Source organism: Neofelis nebulosa, chromosome 4 (genome assembly GCF_028018385.1).
Source record: "Neofelis nebulosa isolate mNeoNeb1 chromosome 4, mNeoNeb1.pri, whole genome shotgun sequence".
In the NCBI taxonomy this organism is placed as follows: Eukaryota; Metazoa; Chordata; class Mammalia; order Carnivora; family Felidae; genus Neofelis; species Neofelis nebulosa.
The window spans coordinates 154,526,667-154,543,660 of NC_080785.1; the positions used below are offsets into that span (position 1 = coordinate 154,526,667).

The window sequence follows — 16,994 nt, forward strand, 5'->3', positions numbered from 1 at the left end:
AGAAAGATGGATGGATGGATGGATGGGTGGGTGGATGGGTGGGTGGATGGGTGGGTGGATGGATGGATGGATGGTTGGATGGTGGGTGGATGGTTGAATGGGCAGGTGGGTGGGTGGGTGGATGGATGGTTGGGTGGTGGATGGATGCTTGGATGGGTGGATGGATGGATGGGTGGGTGGGTGGGTGGGTGGATGGGTGAATGGGTAGATAGATGGGTGGGTAAGTGGATGGGTGGATGGATACTTGGATAGCTGGATGGATGGTTGGATGGTGAGTGGGTGGTTGAGTGGGTGCATGGGTAGGTGGATAGATGGATGGGTGGGTGGGTGGGAGGATGGATGGATGGGTGGGTGGATGGATGGGTGAATGGGTGGATGCATGGGTGGGTGGGTGGGTGGGTGGGTAGATGGATGCTTGGATGGGTGGATGGGTGGATGGTTGGATGGGTGGGTGGGTGGATGGATGGATGGATGGATGGTTGGTTGGATGGATGGGTGGCTGGGTGGATGATGGATGGATGGATGGTGGGTGGGTGGTTGAATGGGTGGGTGGATGGATGGATGGTTGGTTGGATGGATGAGTGGCTGGGTGGATGGATGGATGGTTGGATGGTGGGTGGGTGGTTGAATGGGTTCGTGGGTGGGTGGATGGATGGATGGTTGGTTGGCTGGATGGATGGGTGGCTGGGTGGATGGATGGATGGATGGTTGGATGGTGGGTGGATGGGTGGGTGGATGGATGGATGCTTGGATGGGTGGCTGAATGGATGCTTGGATGGGTGGATGGATGAATAGAAGAAAATGGATACGTGACCTACGAGCGAGGGGAATGAAAGAACAGTGGGTTGTGGAAAAGCTGGGAGAGAGTGAGGGCAGAAGGATGGAGGATGAGTGGAGATGTGGGAGGATGAGTGGGTGGAAAGGTAGAAAGACGAATGGACAAGTGGAAAGCCGGAAGGGAGGGAGGGAGGGTAGATGTGCATGGAGGTCAGGTGGGCTCCGGAGTTAAACTCATCAGTGACGGCCTGGTGTCGGCTCTGGACACCCGCAGGTAGTTTCCTGGTGCCCTACATCATCATGCTTGTTGTAGAGGGCATGCCCCTCCTGTACCTGGAGCTGGCAGTGGGCCAGCGCATGCGGCAGGGCAGCATCGGTGCCTGGAGGACCATCAGCCCCTACCTTGGTGGTGTTGGTAAGTGGGCACTCTCCTGGATCCTGGACAGCAGGGGGTGTGGGTGGGAGCCCGTTGGCTGGCAGGGCAGCCGGAGCAAGGGGCGAACGCAAGGCCCAAGAGAGAGCCCGGGAGGGGGTGCCGCGGGATGTCGGCCGAGGGGGGCTGGATCCCTTACCCGCAGGTCAGTGAAGAAGGGGGGGCGGCACACCCTCTGGGGGGCCGATACCACACTGCTTCTCTTCTGTGAGCCTCAGCTGGCTCTTCTGTAAAGGGAAATAGCTGCCCAGCCGAGGAGCTGCAACTCAGTCTCCCAGCAGCTACCGCTTTGGGAGCTCTAACTGCTCCTTGCTAATGATTAATAATGGCTCCTTCTCGTGAGCGCCTACTGTGTGCCGGGTGTCAGCCTGTATGATACATGCACACGAGCTCGTGTTATCTTTGTTACACCACCGAGGGCCCGTTAATGTCTCCAGTGCAGGGAAGCAGAGGGGCACATGGGTGGCGCGCTGGGCGCGCTGTGCATCCCGTGTCCCCTGAGTTCCTCCGAGCTGGTGCGTCCCCGGCGCCTCTCGGCGATGGTTAGTTAACCCGCCCTGCACAACCCCCACGTTCCAGGGCTGCCTGTGGGCGGGAGGAACTTTGGCCAGCCCTTGGCCACGGTCTCTTCTGCTCGGCCCTCCCGCCTCCAGCCAGGTAGGCAGGGAAGCAGAGCGGTGTTTCAGGAGCAAGGAGGGTGTATGCTCGGCGTGGCATGTAGTCTCGGAGGCAGAAGAAGTGTGTCCGTGGCCTCAGGCATCATCTCTGAACCCGAACTGCCTCCTCATCGCGAAGGGCTGTTAATTTTTAACAAGGAGGTGTGTGGTTTTACGATCTGCCCGAGTAATCAATCACAGAGGGCTTCTCAGAGGTGGCATTTGCTGCCTAAATAGGAAAGATACCGGATGTGTGTGCCAAGCAGGGGCGCTGGTGAATGTTTAACGGCCAGCTCTCGGGGGGGGGGGGGGGGGGGGGGGAGGGGAGGCCTGTTTTCGGCATTCCCTGATACCCGTGGTGTAAAGACTTCCGCCACGGCCGATTTCAGACGGCCAACGGGATGTCCCCGAGGGTGGGGTTGGGCGGAGATGTGCATGGGGGTGGGCGGAGATGTGCACGGTGGCTCTGGGTTGGCGGGGGGAGGGGGGGCTGGTGTGGGCTCCGGGCCCCTCCACTCCAGACACCCCTCCACGTACCCCCGTCCCTGGCCACCGCGAGGCAGGGTTTGGCACAAGTGACTCGGCGTCAGGGAAGCCAAGGGGGGAGCACCTGTGACGTCTAGCATCAGGGTGGCACTCGTCAATGACAGCCTGCCTCTCATGCTAAGTTTGCTTTTTTAATGCTTTTTTATTATGTATTTTTGAGAGAGAGAGAGAGACAGAGACAGAGACAGAGACAGAGGGCGAGCCGGGGAGGGAGAGAGAGGCGGACGCGGGAGTCCTCAGCGCGCGTCTGCCCCCCCCCCCCCCCCCCAGGCCTCGCCAGCGTGGTGGTGTCTTTCTTCCTCTCCATGTACTACAATATCATCAACGCCTGGGCCTTCTGGTACCTCTTCCACTCCTTCCAGGTGAGTGAGCCCGTGCCAGAGCGGGCGCGGGGAGCGGGGCAGGGACAGGAGAGCAAGGCCATGCCCCGAGGCGGGGGTGGGGTGGGGTGGGGGGGACAGGGGTGAGGAGGGGGGGGGCGGCGACCTCAGGGGCTGGGGGAGGCCGAGCAGCCCACGCGAGCGGAGGGCTCCCGAGCCAGGCATCCACGGGGCCCTGCCATTGTGTGTGTGTGCGCGCGCGTGTGTGCGTTTCTGGGGAGCGGGTTTCTGGCTTACGTCACGTTCTGAAAGATGTGACCTCCCCCCCCCCCACCCGCCAAAGTATGAAGCACCACCAGATGCTCCAGGGGAGAATGTGTGGATGGAGAGAGCCACCAACCCAGTAAGAGCAGGAGGACTTCCCCTGCCAGCCCCTCACCCCCACTCATGCCCCCTTCCCCTCCTCCTCCCCTCCCTTCCAGCTCTGGTCGCTTGTCCTCCCAGCCTCCTGGCTCCAGGCGGAGCCCCCACATTTCCCTGCAGACCAAAGTTCTTCTAGAACGACCGTCGGCACCCCTGTAACACAGCAGGGGTTACTCCCAAAGATGAACACTTTAAACCTGTATTTCTGATTTACGGCCATAGCTGACGCTCGTGGCAGAAAATGGGAAGGGGCCGAACATCGTAGAGAAGCGAGAACCCTAACTCCTCACTGAGAGGTGCTCTTTGTATCCAAGCCGAGAGGAGTCTTCCCTTCTGCCGCCCGTGCTCACGGCTCTTCCTCGGCACCTGCCTTTCCTCTCGGGGACCCCCTCCCCGCTGCCCCCGGCTTGCCTTCCAGCAGCCTCCTCCGTCTGGGACAGAAGCTCCCCGGGCAGACGCCACGCCCTTTGCCACTGAACCCGGCCTTTGCAGGACAGACGCTGTCCCCAGGGTCCAAAAGCAAGGCAGGGCCGACCAGGGACTGTGGATTAACCCCAACTTGTGGGGCCACGCTCTGGAGCACTTGGGCACAGCCGTGAGCCTTTGGCGCCCCAAGGAATGCCCGGGTGAATGACTTCAGTCGTCAGAATGTGGCATCTACACTCGGAAGATGCTACATCCACGCCCCGCTCTGGCCACCCGGTCAACCCTACCCGGGTCGCCCCATGGGGAAATGCCTCGTGTGCATCCCTGACAGGAAGGGCTCTCTGCTCTGAGCTTAATTGCAGCCCCCATCTTCTCCCTGACTCCATGAAGACCGGCCACAGGCCTGCCTCTCCTCTACCTTCTGGGTGGAAACAGCTCCTCTGACTCTCCCCCCCTGGTGGCCACTCCTCCTCCTCTGTGCAGAGCTATCATGTACAGTTGGGCGGGTGGTGCACCGCACAATGGAACTCCAACTGAAGAGTTGCCATATGCATTGCCAGCATTATGCCTCCGTATACTTATAGAAACAGTTTTCCAAAGGTAGGAGCAACATGTCCTGTTCTAACAAAATCAGGAATATTTGACCATCTTCCCAAGGTGAAAATAAGGTTGTCTCAAGATATGAGACACGTTTCCCTCTCAGAAGTGCAAGGACCAGCAACTCCTGAAAATCACTCGACTATCCATTCGGTCTGTCCTTCCCAGGCCCCTGGACTTCTCCTTTAGTTCCCCCACTCTGGAGCCCTCCTCCGTGGTCACGTAATGATAGTAACTGAAGCAGCGGTCGCTCCCTCAAAGCCAGCTCAGGGCCCCGCACAGTTGCAAGCCCTTTAGAGGTAATCACCCAGGAACCGTCACCACAGCCCTGCGATGTGGGGTGCCCCGCATCAGCGGAGGGGAACTGAGTAGCTGTGAGACTGGACGCCAGCAGCCTGGCCTCAGGGGCTGAAGCCTGTCCATCCCCCTACCAGGCTTCCCAGCCTCCTGTCTAGGACCTTGCCCACAAGGAGCACCGGGGGCTGTTAGAAAACCAGGTACAAAATGCGAGCCTGACCCACTGATTCCGAGGAGGGGAGGCTGGCTGCTGGGAAATGGTCAGTTTCGTAAGTCCTTGCACTCGCTTCAATTCCTCCCCCGGGGGAGCTTTCAAAACTCCGAGGCCCGGGCCCCACCCAGACCGATGCAGTCAGAGTCACTGGGGGTGCAGCCTGGGCACCGTATTTTTTTTTTTTTTTAAGCCTCCCTTCTCCCCGGGATTCAGTCATGTAGCCGAGCCTGGGAACCAGGCCAGCCCAGGCTGGCTCAGCAATGGTCCAGTGGACGGACCAGTGGCCCAAGGGGCTGTGGGCTGGGTAGCTCCACCAGACTCCCAGCCCACGAGGGACCCTCCCACCTGCCTGGGGTATGGCGCTGGTTTGCCGCCGAGCATCTCAGTTGGCTCTATGTGGCCATTCTCTCCATGAGTCTCTGTTGCCCAGCGGTATGGCCAAAGGTCTTTACACATCAGCTGGTTTCCAGGAGCGTGACCATGAGGGCTGCGAGGCCCCAGGAAGCCCCGGCTGGGAAGGGGCACTGCGTCACGTCACTGCATTCTGTCACAGGCCAGCCCAGATTCACGGGGAGGGGCCGTAAATGCCGCCTTTCCATGGAAGGAACTGCTGGGGACCGTCTTCAGAACTATTCTGGTCAAAGCTAGAAACGGACTCGAATTTCAACAGGCCAGGGGTCCACCCCCGACCCCTGCACAGGTCCCGAGCATTTTTCAGGTGGACAAAGCTGGGCTCCAGCTGCTCTTCGGTAGAGCGGCCCTGGCCCATGAGGTGACGTCTGTTTCCCCTGAAACACACAGATGGAACCCAGTGGGCCAGGACTTGCTTCTGTCAGTGGAGAACTTTTGTCTAATGACATCTGAGCTTACGGGACCCAGAAACAAGCAAAAGTGATGGATGTGGGGCTTGGCAGAGCAGAGGTGGGACTCCTAATCCCTGTCCCCCGCCCCCTGCCCCCAGAGCCAGAATTTTTTTTTTTTTTTTTTTTTTTTTTTTTTGGGACAGAGAGAGACAGAGCATGAACGGGGGAGGGGCAGAGAGAGAGGGAGACACAGAATGGGAAACAGGCTCCAGGCTCCGAGCCATCAGCCCAGAGCCCGACGCGGGGCTCGAACTCACGGACCGCGAGATCGTGACCTGGCTGAAGTCGGACGCTTAACCGACTGCGCCACCCAGGCGCCCCCAGAGCCAGAATTAAATCCACCGCCTGCCCTTCCTCAGCTCCCACTTCTCTCCTGTTCATCGTGCACACATCTCTAGGCTCTTTTGTTCCTAAGTGACAGACAACCCAGTTCAAACTGGCTGAATCAGAAGAGGCTCTTACTGACTCTATCTACAAAGTCCAGGAGGGGAACTGCTTCAGGTATAGCTTGACTCAGGCTCCACTGAAGTCAGCAGTGCTGGATTCTCTCTGTCTTAGGCACACAAGGTGGCTGCAGGGAGGCTGAACCTCACCCCTGCCTGACTTCTAAACCCAGCGTCTGTCCTGGGAGAAGCAAGTCCCCACCGCCTGTTAGTGAGGGAAGGACCTGAGTCTCATTCAAGCCAGGACTTGCTAGGAATGTGTGAAAATAAGCCAAGTCCGCCCCAATGAGAACAGACTGAAGCAATTTATCCAGAGCTTGCGACCGTTGCCTTCGGCAGAGACCCCAGGGCAGGCAGAGGAATGGGGAAGGTGTGTCAGTGGGAAAAAAGGCACGGCTTCCGGTGTGCCCGGACTGGGGTAGGGGGGGCTATCTCTGCGGTGAGGGGAGCAGATCGGGCTTTCTCCGGTTGGTCTGGGGTCGGGGAGCACGTGAGTTAGGGACACTGGCTGTCACTGCCCAGGTCCTGCCCACGCCACTCCAGGCCACTCCCTGCAAGATGCTGTGGCTGGAGTCCATGGGCTCATTGCTGCAGAGGTTGTGGGTTCTATTCTCGTAGACGGTCTGGCCGTCGTCTGTCTGGTCCAGTGTCTCGGACCCACGGCAGAGCCAGGTGATCCTCAACAAACTCCTGTGGGGTTGCACGGTGCACGAAGCCCTCTCCCCGCCTCTCTCCTCCCCCCAAGCCCGTCTGTGCCCCCGACCGGCCCTCCTGGTCCCTGTCTGCCTTCGGATGCTCCTGTCCTTTGGGGACCAGGCACCCTTCCCGTCAGGACCATTCCCGTCCTTCCCGGCTCTGCCCTTCGGCCCCAGCCCTCACCTGGCCGTGTGCTTGTTCTGATCCCCAAGGATCCCCTGCCGTGGTCCGTGTGCCCGCTGAACGGCAACCGCACAGGCTACGACGAGGAGTGCGAGAAGGCGACCTCGACACAGTACTTCTGGTACCGGAAGACCCTCAACATCTCGCCGTCCATCCAGGACAGCGGGGGCGTGCAGTGGGAGCAGGGGCTCTGCCTCCTCCTGGCCTGGCTGGTGGTGTACCTCTGCATCCTGCGGGGCACCGAGTCCACCGGCAAGGTGGGTCCGCACAGCGCCCCCCGCCCGGGACCTGGGCGGTGCTCGCGGGGGCGCAGAAGCCGTGCTGGGGGGGGGGGGGGGGAGAGGGCAGCGGCGATGTCACCGGCACGAATCCCCTGCGAGGCGACCGTGAACGTGGCCGGAGGTGCTTGAAGTTGCGGTCTTGAAGTGGGGGCGTTCCCGGTCCCTACACGGATGAGCATGTCTGTGCCAGGCAGCTGTCCCCAAAGCCACACCACCCGAGTGGCACCGAGCACCTCGACAGTGAGTCTTCCCTTCTTTAAAAGCCTTAAGTGACGGCGCACGTCCCCCAGACACCCTGGCCGCCGGCTCTCAAACTGGACGGCACATCCGGGTCACCTGGAGAGCTTCTAGAACTCTGGTATCTCAGGTCCTCCCCCAAGAGGCCCTGGAGTGATCAGGGCAGGGAGGGACTTGAGCCTCGGGATGTTAAAAGCTTCCCCCGGGAGGGTTCTAATCTGCAGCTGAGTCTGAGAACCTTTGCTCTGAGCTGCTGTCAGGCCTGATTTCCAAACCTTCTCTCCTTGGTGCACCCCCAGCTTTATACTCCTTCCGGGGGCGTGGGAGGGGGCTGAGATGCTCTTGAACTCTAATCTGCCCCAGGTGGAAAGTTTCTCCTGCAGTGTTTCCAGCACCTGCCATCTTTCTCAAGCTTCGGCAGGCGCCCGGGACCCCCGGTGACACCCGCCTCATACCTGTTCACTCCTAGCCGGTCCCCTGCGGGCTGGGCGTGCGCCTTGCCTCAGTCTTGCAAAAGCCCTTCGGAGTGGATTTCATTATCCCACTCACCCGAGGTATGGAGGGGCAAAGGAGCCCGCCCCGGGGCACCAACCAGTGAGGGCAGAGCTGGGACACACCCAGCTTTGTCCCTAAGACTCCCCATCCTCTTGTCCGGTGAATCGCCTCCTGTTTGCTCTCTCCATACCTTTTGTGACTTGATCCATCCCAACTTTTCCCTTCAGAAGTTCCTAAGAGGCCACCTGCCCTCACCGTCCTGACCACCTGCGTCGCCTCCTCCAGCCCCACCGTGTTTCTCTTGAGGCAGCAGGACCAGAATGACCCATAGTATCTTAGGCACCCCGCGACAAGCCCAGTACTGTGCCTGGCGTCTTCTGTTGGTCTCCAAGACTCCGTGACGGCCAGCATCGTAGCCCCAACAGCGCCCCGTCCCACGGCCAAGCTAAAAGACTAGTGAACCTTCTCTGGAAGAACTTAGAGCCCGCAGCTACTCCCTCTGTCCCATCTCGAAGCTTGGCTAGTATTTTATGCTCATAAAAACATGGGTTTTGCAATTTGTCTCCGCCAGATGATTATGAGCGTGATACAGAAGATCCGAGGGCAGTATCTGTCAACTCTTTTCCAGATCATTTATACAAGTGCCATATGAGGTCATGCCATGCCACGAACACTAATCCCATTGCCTCTGCTCAAGCCGCACCCCGTCTCCACGACAGAGCGCCCCCACAGCTTTATTTATGGGGATTAATTCTGTTAAAAACGGTGTACCATTTCCTGGCCTCTTCTCTTGGAATCTCCTTTTCTTCCCCTCCAATGAATTGTTGCAGCCTGGTCAGAAATGGTTTCTCCCAGTGGTGTAGGCTGGGCCACATGCCCAGCTTCCCTGATGAGGGAGGAGGGAGCCCGGAGAGCCCCTCCCCCTCCCCAGGACACTCGTTTACCTGAGGGGAAGGAGGGAAGTTCCAGGGACCTGCCTTCCGTGTCCTCAAAGCGTCCCCTGGCTGTGGACATCGGTCACCCCTCCTCTCTTGCCCTTGATGGCCTTCAGCGCGCTGGCCGATGCCCTGGCCCTCATCTGTCTCCGCCCCATACCCGTCATCCCAGCTGGGTTGATGACTTCTCAAGTCACGATGACCTCAGTGAGGGATCAGTGGTAAAAGACACGCCCCACCTCTGCTTGCCGTCCCCTGGGGTGAGGGGGTACAGACTGTTCCTCTGGTGGCCTCGGGAGTGGCCGGGAAGGTGGCGCCAATGCCTCAGCGGGAGGGGAGGGCCCAGTGCGATCCGGGCCCATCTGGACATGGGCCCCCAGGCACATTTCGCACCGGAGGACCCACACCTTAAGCAAAAACCGCCTTCGCAAGATTCTTTTTGCGAAGTACTTCTGGGCTTTAAGTAAAGGGGCTCTGGCGCGCATACGCAGTCGATAGGGAGGAAAAGCGCCAGTTCCCGGACGGGCATCCGGGCACCGGCAGATCCCTGTTCGAAGCCGTGTAAGAGTCAGCAGGACCAGAGCGTGAGGCGGTCGCCCAAACCACCACGAACACCACCGGACTCTTGATACGTGTCGTGTCAGCAGGAACACGATTTGGTCGACCAGAAAGGCCATTCGCGTCCAGCGTTCAACCCCGCGACAGCGAAGCCGCTCATAAAATATCAGCTCATCGAGTTTGTGTCATATTCCTGATAGGGACACGCTCCCCACACCCACGTCATCACGTTTCCCTTACAAGCTCCTCTCAGGGCCAAGTTGCTCTCGGGGCTCCGTTCTGGAGAGACGTGCCTTGCTCCCAGCCCCTGGGTTTTTTGGGGGTTTCTCTTGGTTTTGTTTTTTCTTTTAAAGACAAGGTAAAGCAGGGCGCCTCAGTCGGTTAAGCGTCTGACTTAGGTCGGCTTAGGTCATGATCTCCCGGTTCGCGAGTTTGAGCCCCGGGGAGAGCTCTGTGCTGACTGTGGAGCCTGCTTGGGACTCTCTCTCTCTGTCTCTCTGTCTCTCTCTCTCTGCCCCTCCCCTCGCTCTCTTTCAAAATAAACTTGAAAAAAATAACATTTTTTTAATGTTAATGTGCTAGGTATATTTTTGTGGGCTGCCTCAAATCCTTTCTTTCCTGTTTTAGCTTTTTATGTTTATTTAGAGAGAAAGAGAGAGAGAGAGAGAGAGAGAGAGAGAGAGAGAATGAGCGGGGGAGGAGCAGAGAGAGAGGGAGACACAGAATCCGAAGCAGGCTCCAGGCTCCGAGCTGTCAGCCCAGAGCCCGACTCGGAGCTCGAACTCACGGACTGTGAGATCATGACCTGGGCTGAAGTCAGACGCTTAACTGACTGAACCACCCAGGCGCCCTGGCCTCAAATCCTTTCTGGAATAAGGTCCGGTTGAAGGGAGAGTGGCAGGCAGAGGTCTCCTGTTTCTCCTGAAGCAGATTGCCCGGCAGTTACGGAGGCGGGCAAATGCATCCCACCTCCCCACTTTCTCCTAACTCAAACCCAGCCCCCCTGCATTTGCCAGCTGCCAGCTGGACAGTGTGATAGTGTGGTGCTTCGTGAGGCCTTCAGGTCTGTCGCAGGGACAAGAGGGGCACTGTGGGCACCATGTCTCCAGGACGCTGACTCTGCCCTCTGGCGCCCGCAGGTGGTGTATTTTACCGCGCTGCTGCCCTACTGTGTGCTCATCATCTACCTGGTCAGGGGCCTCACGCTCCACGGAGCCACCAACGGCCTGGCGTACATGTTCACGCCCAAGGTACGGGCTGGAGGGAAGGGGACCTTCGATCTTCCGGGATGGGTGGAAAGAGGGGAAGACCCAGGGAGGTGGGTGGAGCGGTGTGGATTACCTACGGGCACTGGGTCACCTCCTCAGCCAGGCCGTCCCCAAGCCCCGTTCATTCTAGGACACTGAGTCTTTGGTCCGCCCGCCCTCCTCCTCCTCAGCGCCCCCCCCACCCCGAGTGACTGCTACCCCAGCCCCGCATCTGGCCTCCTGGCCCCCACTCTCACCCCACACCCTCCTGGCAGTCTACGGATTTACCACCCAGCCACCTCTCTCCCTCCCGCACACCTGCCCGCACCCTTTCCCTTACAGAGGTGAATCCACACCCCGCAGGGTTTTCTGTGATCCCTCCTTAGACCCCGCTCCCCGACGCCCCACAGCCAACGCTCATCGGTCGCCAGAGGGTGTGGGGAGGGGGGGCACTATCGCCTTTGGGACAAAACAAGTTCATTTGGCAAATCTGGCGCCTGGAAACAAAATGGCTGTGGTAGCCCCCCCGCCCCCGCAAATGCCCCCCACATTCCAAATGACCCCCCACCGTCATCCCAGACCTAGAGCTCCAGCCCCAGCCCACACCGCCTCCATCTCGTGGGGGCCCGGGCCCGCACAGTGCCTGGTCATGGATCAGGGGCTCCTTTTACATATCACTCCCCCTCCCTGGGACTCCCCCTCCCTGGGCCTCCCGCCCGCCCTCTGCCGGTCGGTGGGCTACGGGGCGGGGGAGTGCCACCCGGCCGGGTCCCCCACCCCCGTCCCTGCCGGCTTTGCAGTTGGAGCAGCTGGCCAACCCCAAGGCCTGGATCAACGCGGCCACCCAGATCTTCTTCTCCCTGGGCCTGGGCTTCGGCAGCCTGATCGCCTTTGCCAGCTACAACCAGCCCTCCACCAACTGCCAGAAGCACGCCATCATCGTGTCCCTCATCAACAGCTCGACCTCCATCTTTGCCAGCGTCGTGACCTTCTCCATCTACGGCTTCAAGGCCACCTTCAACTACGAGAGCTGCTTGAACAAGTAAGCCGCCCAGGCCACCCCGTGAGCCCCGGGGCCTCGGGTTGGGGGTGCGTCCCGCCGTCCCCCAAGCTCTGAGAGCCGCCTGGGAAGAGATGGCACAGGGAAGTCAAGGGGCGTGGGACAAAGGACGCCGGCTTTGCGGCTCTCCACCCGGGCCCAACCCCGGGCACCCCGCCTGAGGGCTGAGGGCAGCTTCGTACGTCCAAAGCTCTTAGCACAGGGAGGCACTGAAGAGCCAAACCTCGGTTTCTTCCGCCCCGTCTCCCTGACCTTGGAAGTAACCCAGAGCCCTCTGGGTGAGCCAGGGCCATTACAGAATCTCCTATCTGCCCCCCACCCACCCCCACCCCCACCCGCCTTATCCAACGTATAATAAACATCATCCAGACTAGGCTGTCCCATACGGCAGTCACTAGCCCCAAGTGGCCACCTACAGATTTAAATGTGGACTGGTTTAATTAATGTTAGTTACATCCAATCAGTTCGTTGCACTTTTGTTTAAACCGGTTTCCATTGAAATGTAAATGAATTTAAGTCGGTCTCTCAGTCACACCCACCGCATTCAAGGCTTCAGCCGCCACTTGGGACGGCACAGACGTGGAATGTTCCCATCATCGCAAAATTTCTGTCGGACAATGCGGGCCCAGAGGTTTAAGTGGCCTAGCTGTGTGGGTTGGTTTCTCATCTCTGGTCCTCTTTCAGGCTCCCTCAAAGCCATTCAAGGTCACCCCGGACTTTAAAAGGTCACCAGCCGCGGTGTCTGGGTGACTCAGTCAGGCGTCCGACTCTTGATTTCGGCTCGCGGTTTGTGGATGGAGCCCTGCGTCAGGCTCTGTGCTGACAGCACGAGCCTGCTTGGGATTCTCTGTCTCTGTCTCTCTCTCTCTCCCTCTCTGCCCCTCCCCTGCTTGCTTGCTCTCTTCTTCTCAAAACTAAATAAACTTTTAAAAAACATCAAAAAATTTAAAAAAAGAAAAAAAGGTCACCAATCAACAGATTCCCTTTGTTGGAGAGACCTTGCCCAATCCGAGGGGAGGGAACCCCAGCACCCCGGCTTCCGAGAGAGGGGTTGGCGACCGCGGCCTTTCTACTCAGTGAAGGTCAACCTGGCATTCCGCTCTGCAGGGTGATTCTGCTGCTGACCAACTCCTTTGACCTTGAAGATGGCTTTCTGACAGCCAGCAACCTGGAGCAGGTGAAGGGCTACCTAGCCTCGGCCTTCCCCGGCAAATACAGCGAGGTGCTCCCAGAAATTAGGAACTGCAGCTTGGAATCAGAGCTGGCCACGGTAAGGCAAGATCTCAGCCCGCTTCTCTCCTCTGAGAGAAGCCAAGGAAGATTCTCCAGTCAGCCTTTGGTGTCAGACCTGTGCGTTACCTCCCAGATGCCGCCTGTTCGATTCGGCAGCCACTCCCCCCGGGGGGCGGGGGGGGGGGGCGAGGACCTACTGGTTCTGACCCAGCGAGAGCCCTTTGTTACTAACTTTCTTCCCCCCGCCAAGTCCATCCATGGGGGCCCTGTTTGAGGATCCCGGGCCTAGAGTGGTTTCTATCGCCTTCACGCCGGGATCATGCACATTCTTCTCTTAAGACGTGGCTCACGATGTCTGGTTCCTCAACCAAAGATGTCGCTAAAGAGCTTAAAGAACAACAGCTCGTCATGAGGCCCCCAGAGCTACTTTTCTACGGCTCAGGAGCTTCAAAGGCCAGTCCCCACCGCACCTGCATTTGGTGGCTTGTCCACTGGCACCAACTTCCCGGGGAACGTTGGCTCTGGTTCTGGAATCCGGCTTGCATCACGTTCGCTTATCAGGTCATTTCACGGGTGGGGCCACGCTTAGTCTGTCCCGGCTCCCTGCTCACACTGGCCTGTGGCCTGACCCCCTCCTGGGCGGGTGTCACAGCCCCAGCCCTCAAGCCGCAGCCCTCAAGGCCTTGATCGGTTCCGTGGGCTTCGGTTCCTGTTCCGTGAACTCATTTCAAATTTCCTTTTTGTTTTGGACATTTGGGGGGTTTCCTGACTTACTTTTAAGCTTGGCTCAGCGTCCAAGAATTACGTGGTTATTCCTTTATTCAACCTGGGCTTTTTTTTCCCCCCATTGTGTTTGTTCTTGTTCGTCTCTCCCCCTCGTTCCACTTGATTCTCTACTGTTTGGAATGGACACAGTGTATTTCTCCTTCCGAATTTTTCCTGTGCGTATTTAACTTAACAAAATCTGAAATTCAACGATATTGTGACTTCCCCCCCAAACAGAACAAGGATTTTTAGAACGCTTTCACCTTGTCCACCTAATTTTATTTATTTTTTTATAAATAAAATACACTTTTTAAAATGTGTGTTTGAGAGACAGAGAGCAAGCAGGGGAGGGGCAGAGGGAGAGAGGGAGAGAGAGAATTCCAAGCAGCCCCTTAAAATGCCTTCCTTTAGGGGCACCTGGGTGGCTCAGTCATTAAGCATCTGACTTTGGCTCAGGTCATGATCTCACCATTCGTGGGTTCGAGCCCAGTGTCGGGCTCTGTGCTGACAGTTCAGAGCCTGGAGCCTTCTTCGGATTTGGCGTCTCCCTCCCTCTCTGCCCCTCCCCGCTCATGCTCGCTCGCTCTGTCTCCCTGTCAAAATACATAAATAAACTTTTTTTTTTTTTGCTTTTAATTTTAATCTCAGTATAATTAACATACAGTGTTATATTAGTTCCAGGTGTACAGCTCTTTTCTCTTGACACATTGGAGATCTTTGCCTTGTGATTCTGGCTTCCATCACTGCTCTTCGAAAGTCCTTCTTCAAAGGACCCGGCTTCGCTCCAATTTCTCTGTCATCTTCTCTTGGACTCTGGCCTCTGCAATCCAAGCGTGGATGCATTTTTATTTATCCAGCGTGGGCTTGGGTGACGTCGGGCTTCCTGGATCCACGGACCCGTGTATCTTACCAGTTCTGGAACATTCATACCTATGTCCTCGTAATCATCGCCTGGACTTCCGCCTGTCTTCCCCGTTCGGAATTCCAGCTGGACCTTCTCATCCCACCCTGCAAGGCCACTCTTTGATGTTTTCCCACCTTCTTGTCTTTTTTTTTTCTTCATTATGGATTCCTCCCTGGGATATATTTCCAAGTCCACTAATTTTCTCTTCAGGTGCAAGCAGTCCTTAGCTGTCAGTGGGGTCTTTTCATCCAGTATGTTTTTAGATGCTATTTACTCTCAGATTTGCTTTTCATTCCAATGGTTTCTTGTCATACATTTATCTTGGTCATCATATCTTCTGTTTCTTTAAAAATGTCATGCATAGGGGTGCCCGGGTGGGTCAGTCCGTTGAGCGCCCAACTCTTGATTTCGGCTCAGGTCACAATCTCAAGATTTGTGGGACGGGGCCCTAGGGCGGGCCCCGCACTAACAGCGCGGAGCCTGCTGGGGATTCTCTCGCGCTCTTTGTCTCTCTGCCCCTTCCCTGCTCTTTCTCTGTCTCTCTCCGAGAAAAATACGTCATACATAGCTGATCCACTGGTGGCCTTGGACAGGAGAGTGGAAGGCAGTCTGTCCTCAAGGGGAGGAATGTTTGATCACTGTTGAGAATGCGTTGGCTCATAGTAATGATAAAAAGCCAACCTGAGTAATTTCGTTACCTTTTGTAAATTCCCTACGAGCGATCACCCCCTCTCGTCTGCACCCAGCGCTGGCGAATCCCACTGTGCTCACTGGTTTGCCATGGAGCTGACCTATGTTCTGAATCGGCCCCCCAGCGTCTGCCATTCTTGGGGAAGGGTGTTCTAAACCTTAGTCCCGCTGACTCTTTACTTATGGTGGCTTGTCTTCTCGTGGGTTTACAGATCCGTTTGCAAGCTCGCCGCTTGATCATCTCTGGTGGTCCTGCGGGTCTAAATTGGGGGAGCTGTCCCCCAGAGAGGGTTTGCTTCTGCTGCCGGTAGCCAGGCGGCACCCCCCAGCTCATGACCTCTTTTGACCCCTCCTGGGGTTTGTCTTTAAGCAGGGAGCTCTAGCCTCTGTCTCCACGGTTCAGTATCCCCACAACGGTGTTGTTGCGGCGGGGATCTGGCCACGGGACAACTGCCCTCCGGGTTGCCTGCTGGCCGGGTCAGCACCCCACCTTACGGGCTCCTCTCGCTCTGGCCCCCCCCCCCCCCACCTCAGCTCCCAGCCACCGAGGCCTCGGAGCACCTAGTCAGTCATGATACCGGGAGCAGAAATTATCTTTGTTGTATTTCATCCCGAACAGACGTGCTCCTCGCGCTTTGCAAATACGGACCCAGTGCTCCTCGCGCTTTGCAAATACGGACTCCCGACGGCTCACGTTTCTATCCAGCCCAGCTAAGCCCGAGGGGCTGGTCTGCAGACGGAAAACCCAGCCTCAGCATGTGGCTTCTCGTGGCCAGTCCCCAGGGCCCCCCAGGATGCTTAGCACTGGGCGTGCTCAGGGAGCCGTAAGTCCGCTGGGGTGTCTAACTGGTGTCTTCTCACACGGGCAGGCGGTCCAGGGCACTGGCCTGTCCTTCATCGTCTACACCGAGGCCATTAAGAACATGGCGGCATCCCAGCTGTGGTCGGTCCTCTATTTCTTCATGTTGTTGATGCTGGGCATCGGGAGCATGCTGGGGAACACGGCGGCCATCCTCACGCCCCTGACCGACAGCGAGGTCATCTCCAGCCACCTGCCCAAGGAGGCCATCTCCGGTGAGTGGGCCAATCCGCGGAGGACATGGGGGTCGGGAGGGCGGGGCGTGGGGCGCGAGCAGACGGACAAGCTGCCGCGGGGACCGTGCGCTGGTGGAGGTGGCGACCTCCTAGCGGTCCTGCCGTGGCTCTCGCCGCCTCTCGGGCAGTCGGGACCTGGCACGTGTGCGTCTCGCCCGCGCACCTGGTTCTCCCTCACGAGGCAGCGCAGTGGCCGCCCCAGCGCCGGGAAAGGCCGGACTCACCGACCTGGCGCTCAGAACTCTCCAGGCCAGGAGAGAACCTGCTTCTGCCTTTGTTCCCGCTGCCGTGTTAACAGAACGTGTGCATTTCTTAAACACAAACTCAGTCATTTTCACACGTTCCCGCTCAAGTAACCACCGCCTAGGTCGAGACACAGAGCATTTCCAGCCCCCGCCCCTGCCCCGAGAGCCCCTTCCCACCCCTTCCCGTCAGGACGTGTCCGCCCCTCCTCCCCCCTACCGCCTAGGCCCCCACCCTACCCACCATGGCGCCATCCCACCGCATCCGGGACATCCCCTCTCCCAGCCCAAATCCAATCCAGCTCCCACCCCATCGCCTTAAAGCCCTGACCGCCTGGGCCGAGCCGCTCACCCTTCGTCGGAACCTTCTAGCACTTA

At 58.2% G+C, this 16,994-nt stretch overlaps 1 protein-coding gene across 1 annotated transcript in view; it reads left to right on the forward strand.

Annotated features, from left to right (window-relative positions):
* SLC6A20 (solute carrier family 6 member 20) overlaps positions 1-16,994 on the forward strand; it is a 39,062-nt gene that overhangs the window by 14,456 nt on the left and 7,612 nt on the right. Inside the window, exons 2-8 of the mRNA XM_058727247.1 lie at positions 1,052-1,192; positions 2,683-2,774; positions 6,904-7,131; positions 10,520-10,630; positions 11,428-11,669; positions 12,795-12,957; positions 16,149-16,353. Coding sequence (XP_058583230.1) covers positions 1,052-1,192; positions 2,683-2,774; positions 6,904-7,131; positions 10,520-10,630; positions 11,428-11,669; positions 12,795-12,957; positions 16,149-16,353 — 1,182 coding nt within the window. The remainder of the gene's footprint in view (positions 1-1,051; positions 1,193-2,682; positions 2,775-6,903; positions 7,132-10,519; positions 10,631-11,427; positions 11,670-12,794; positions 12,958-16,148; positions 16,354-16,994) is intronic.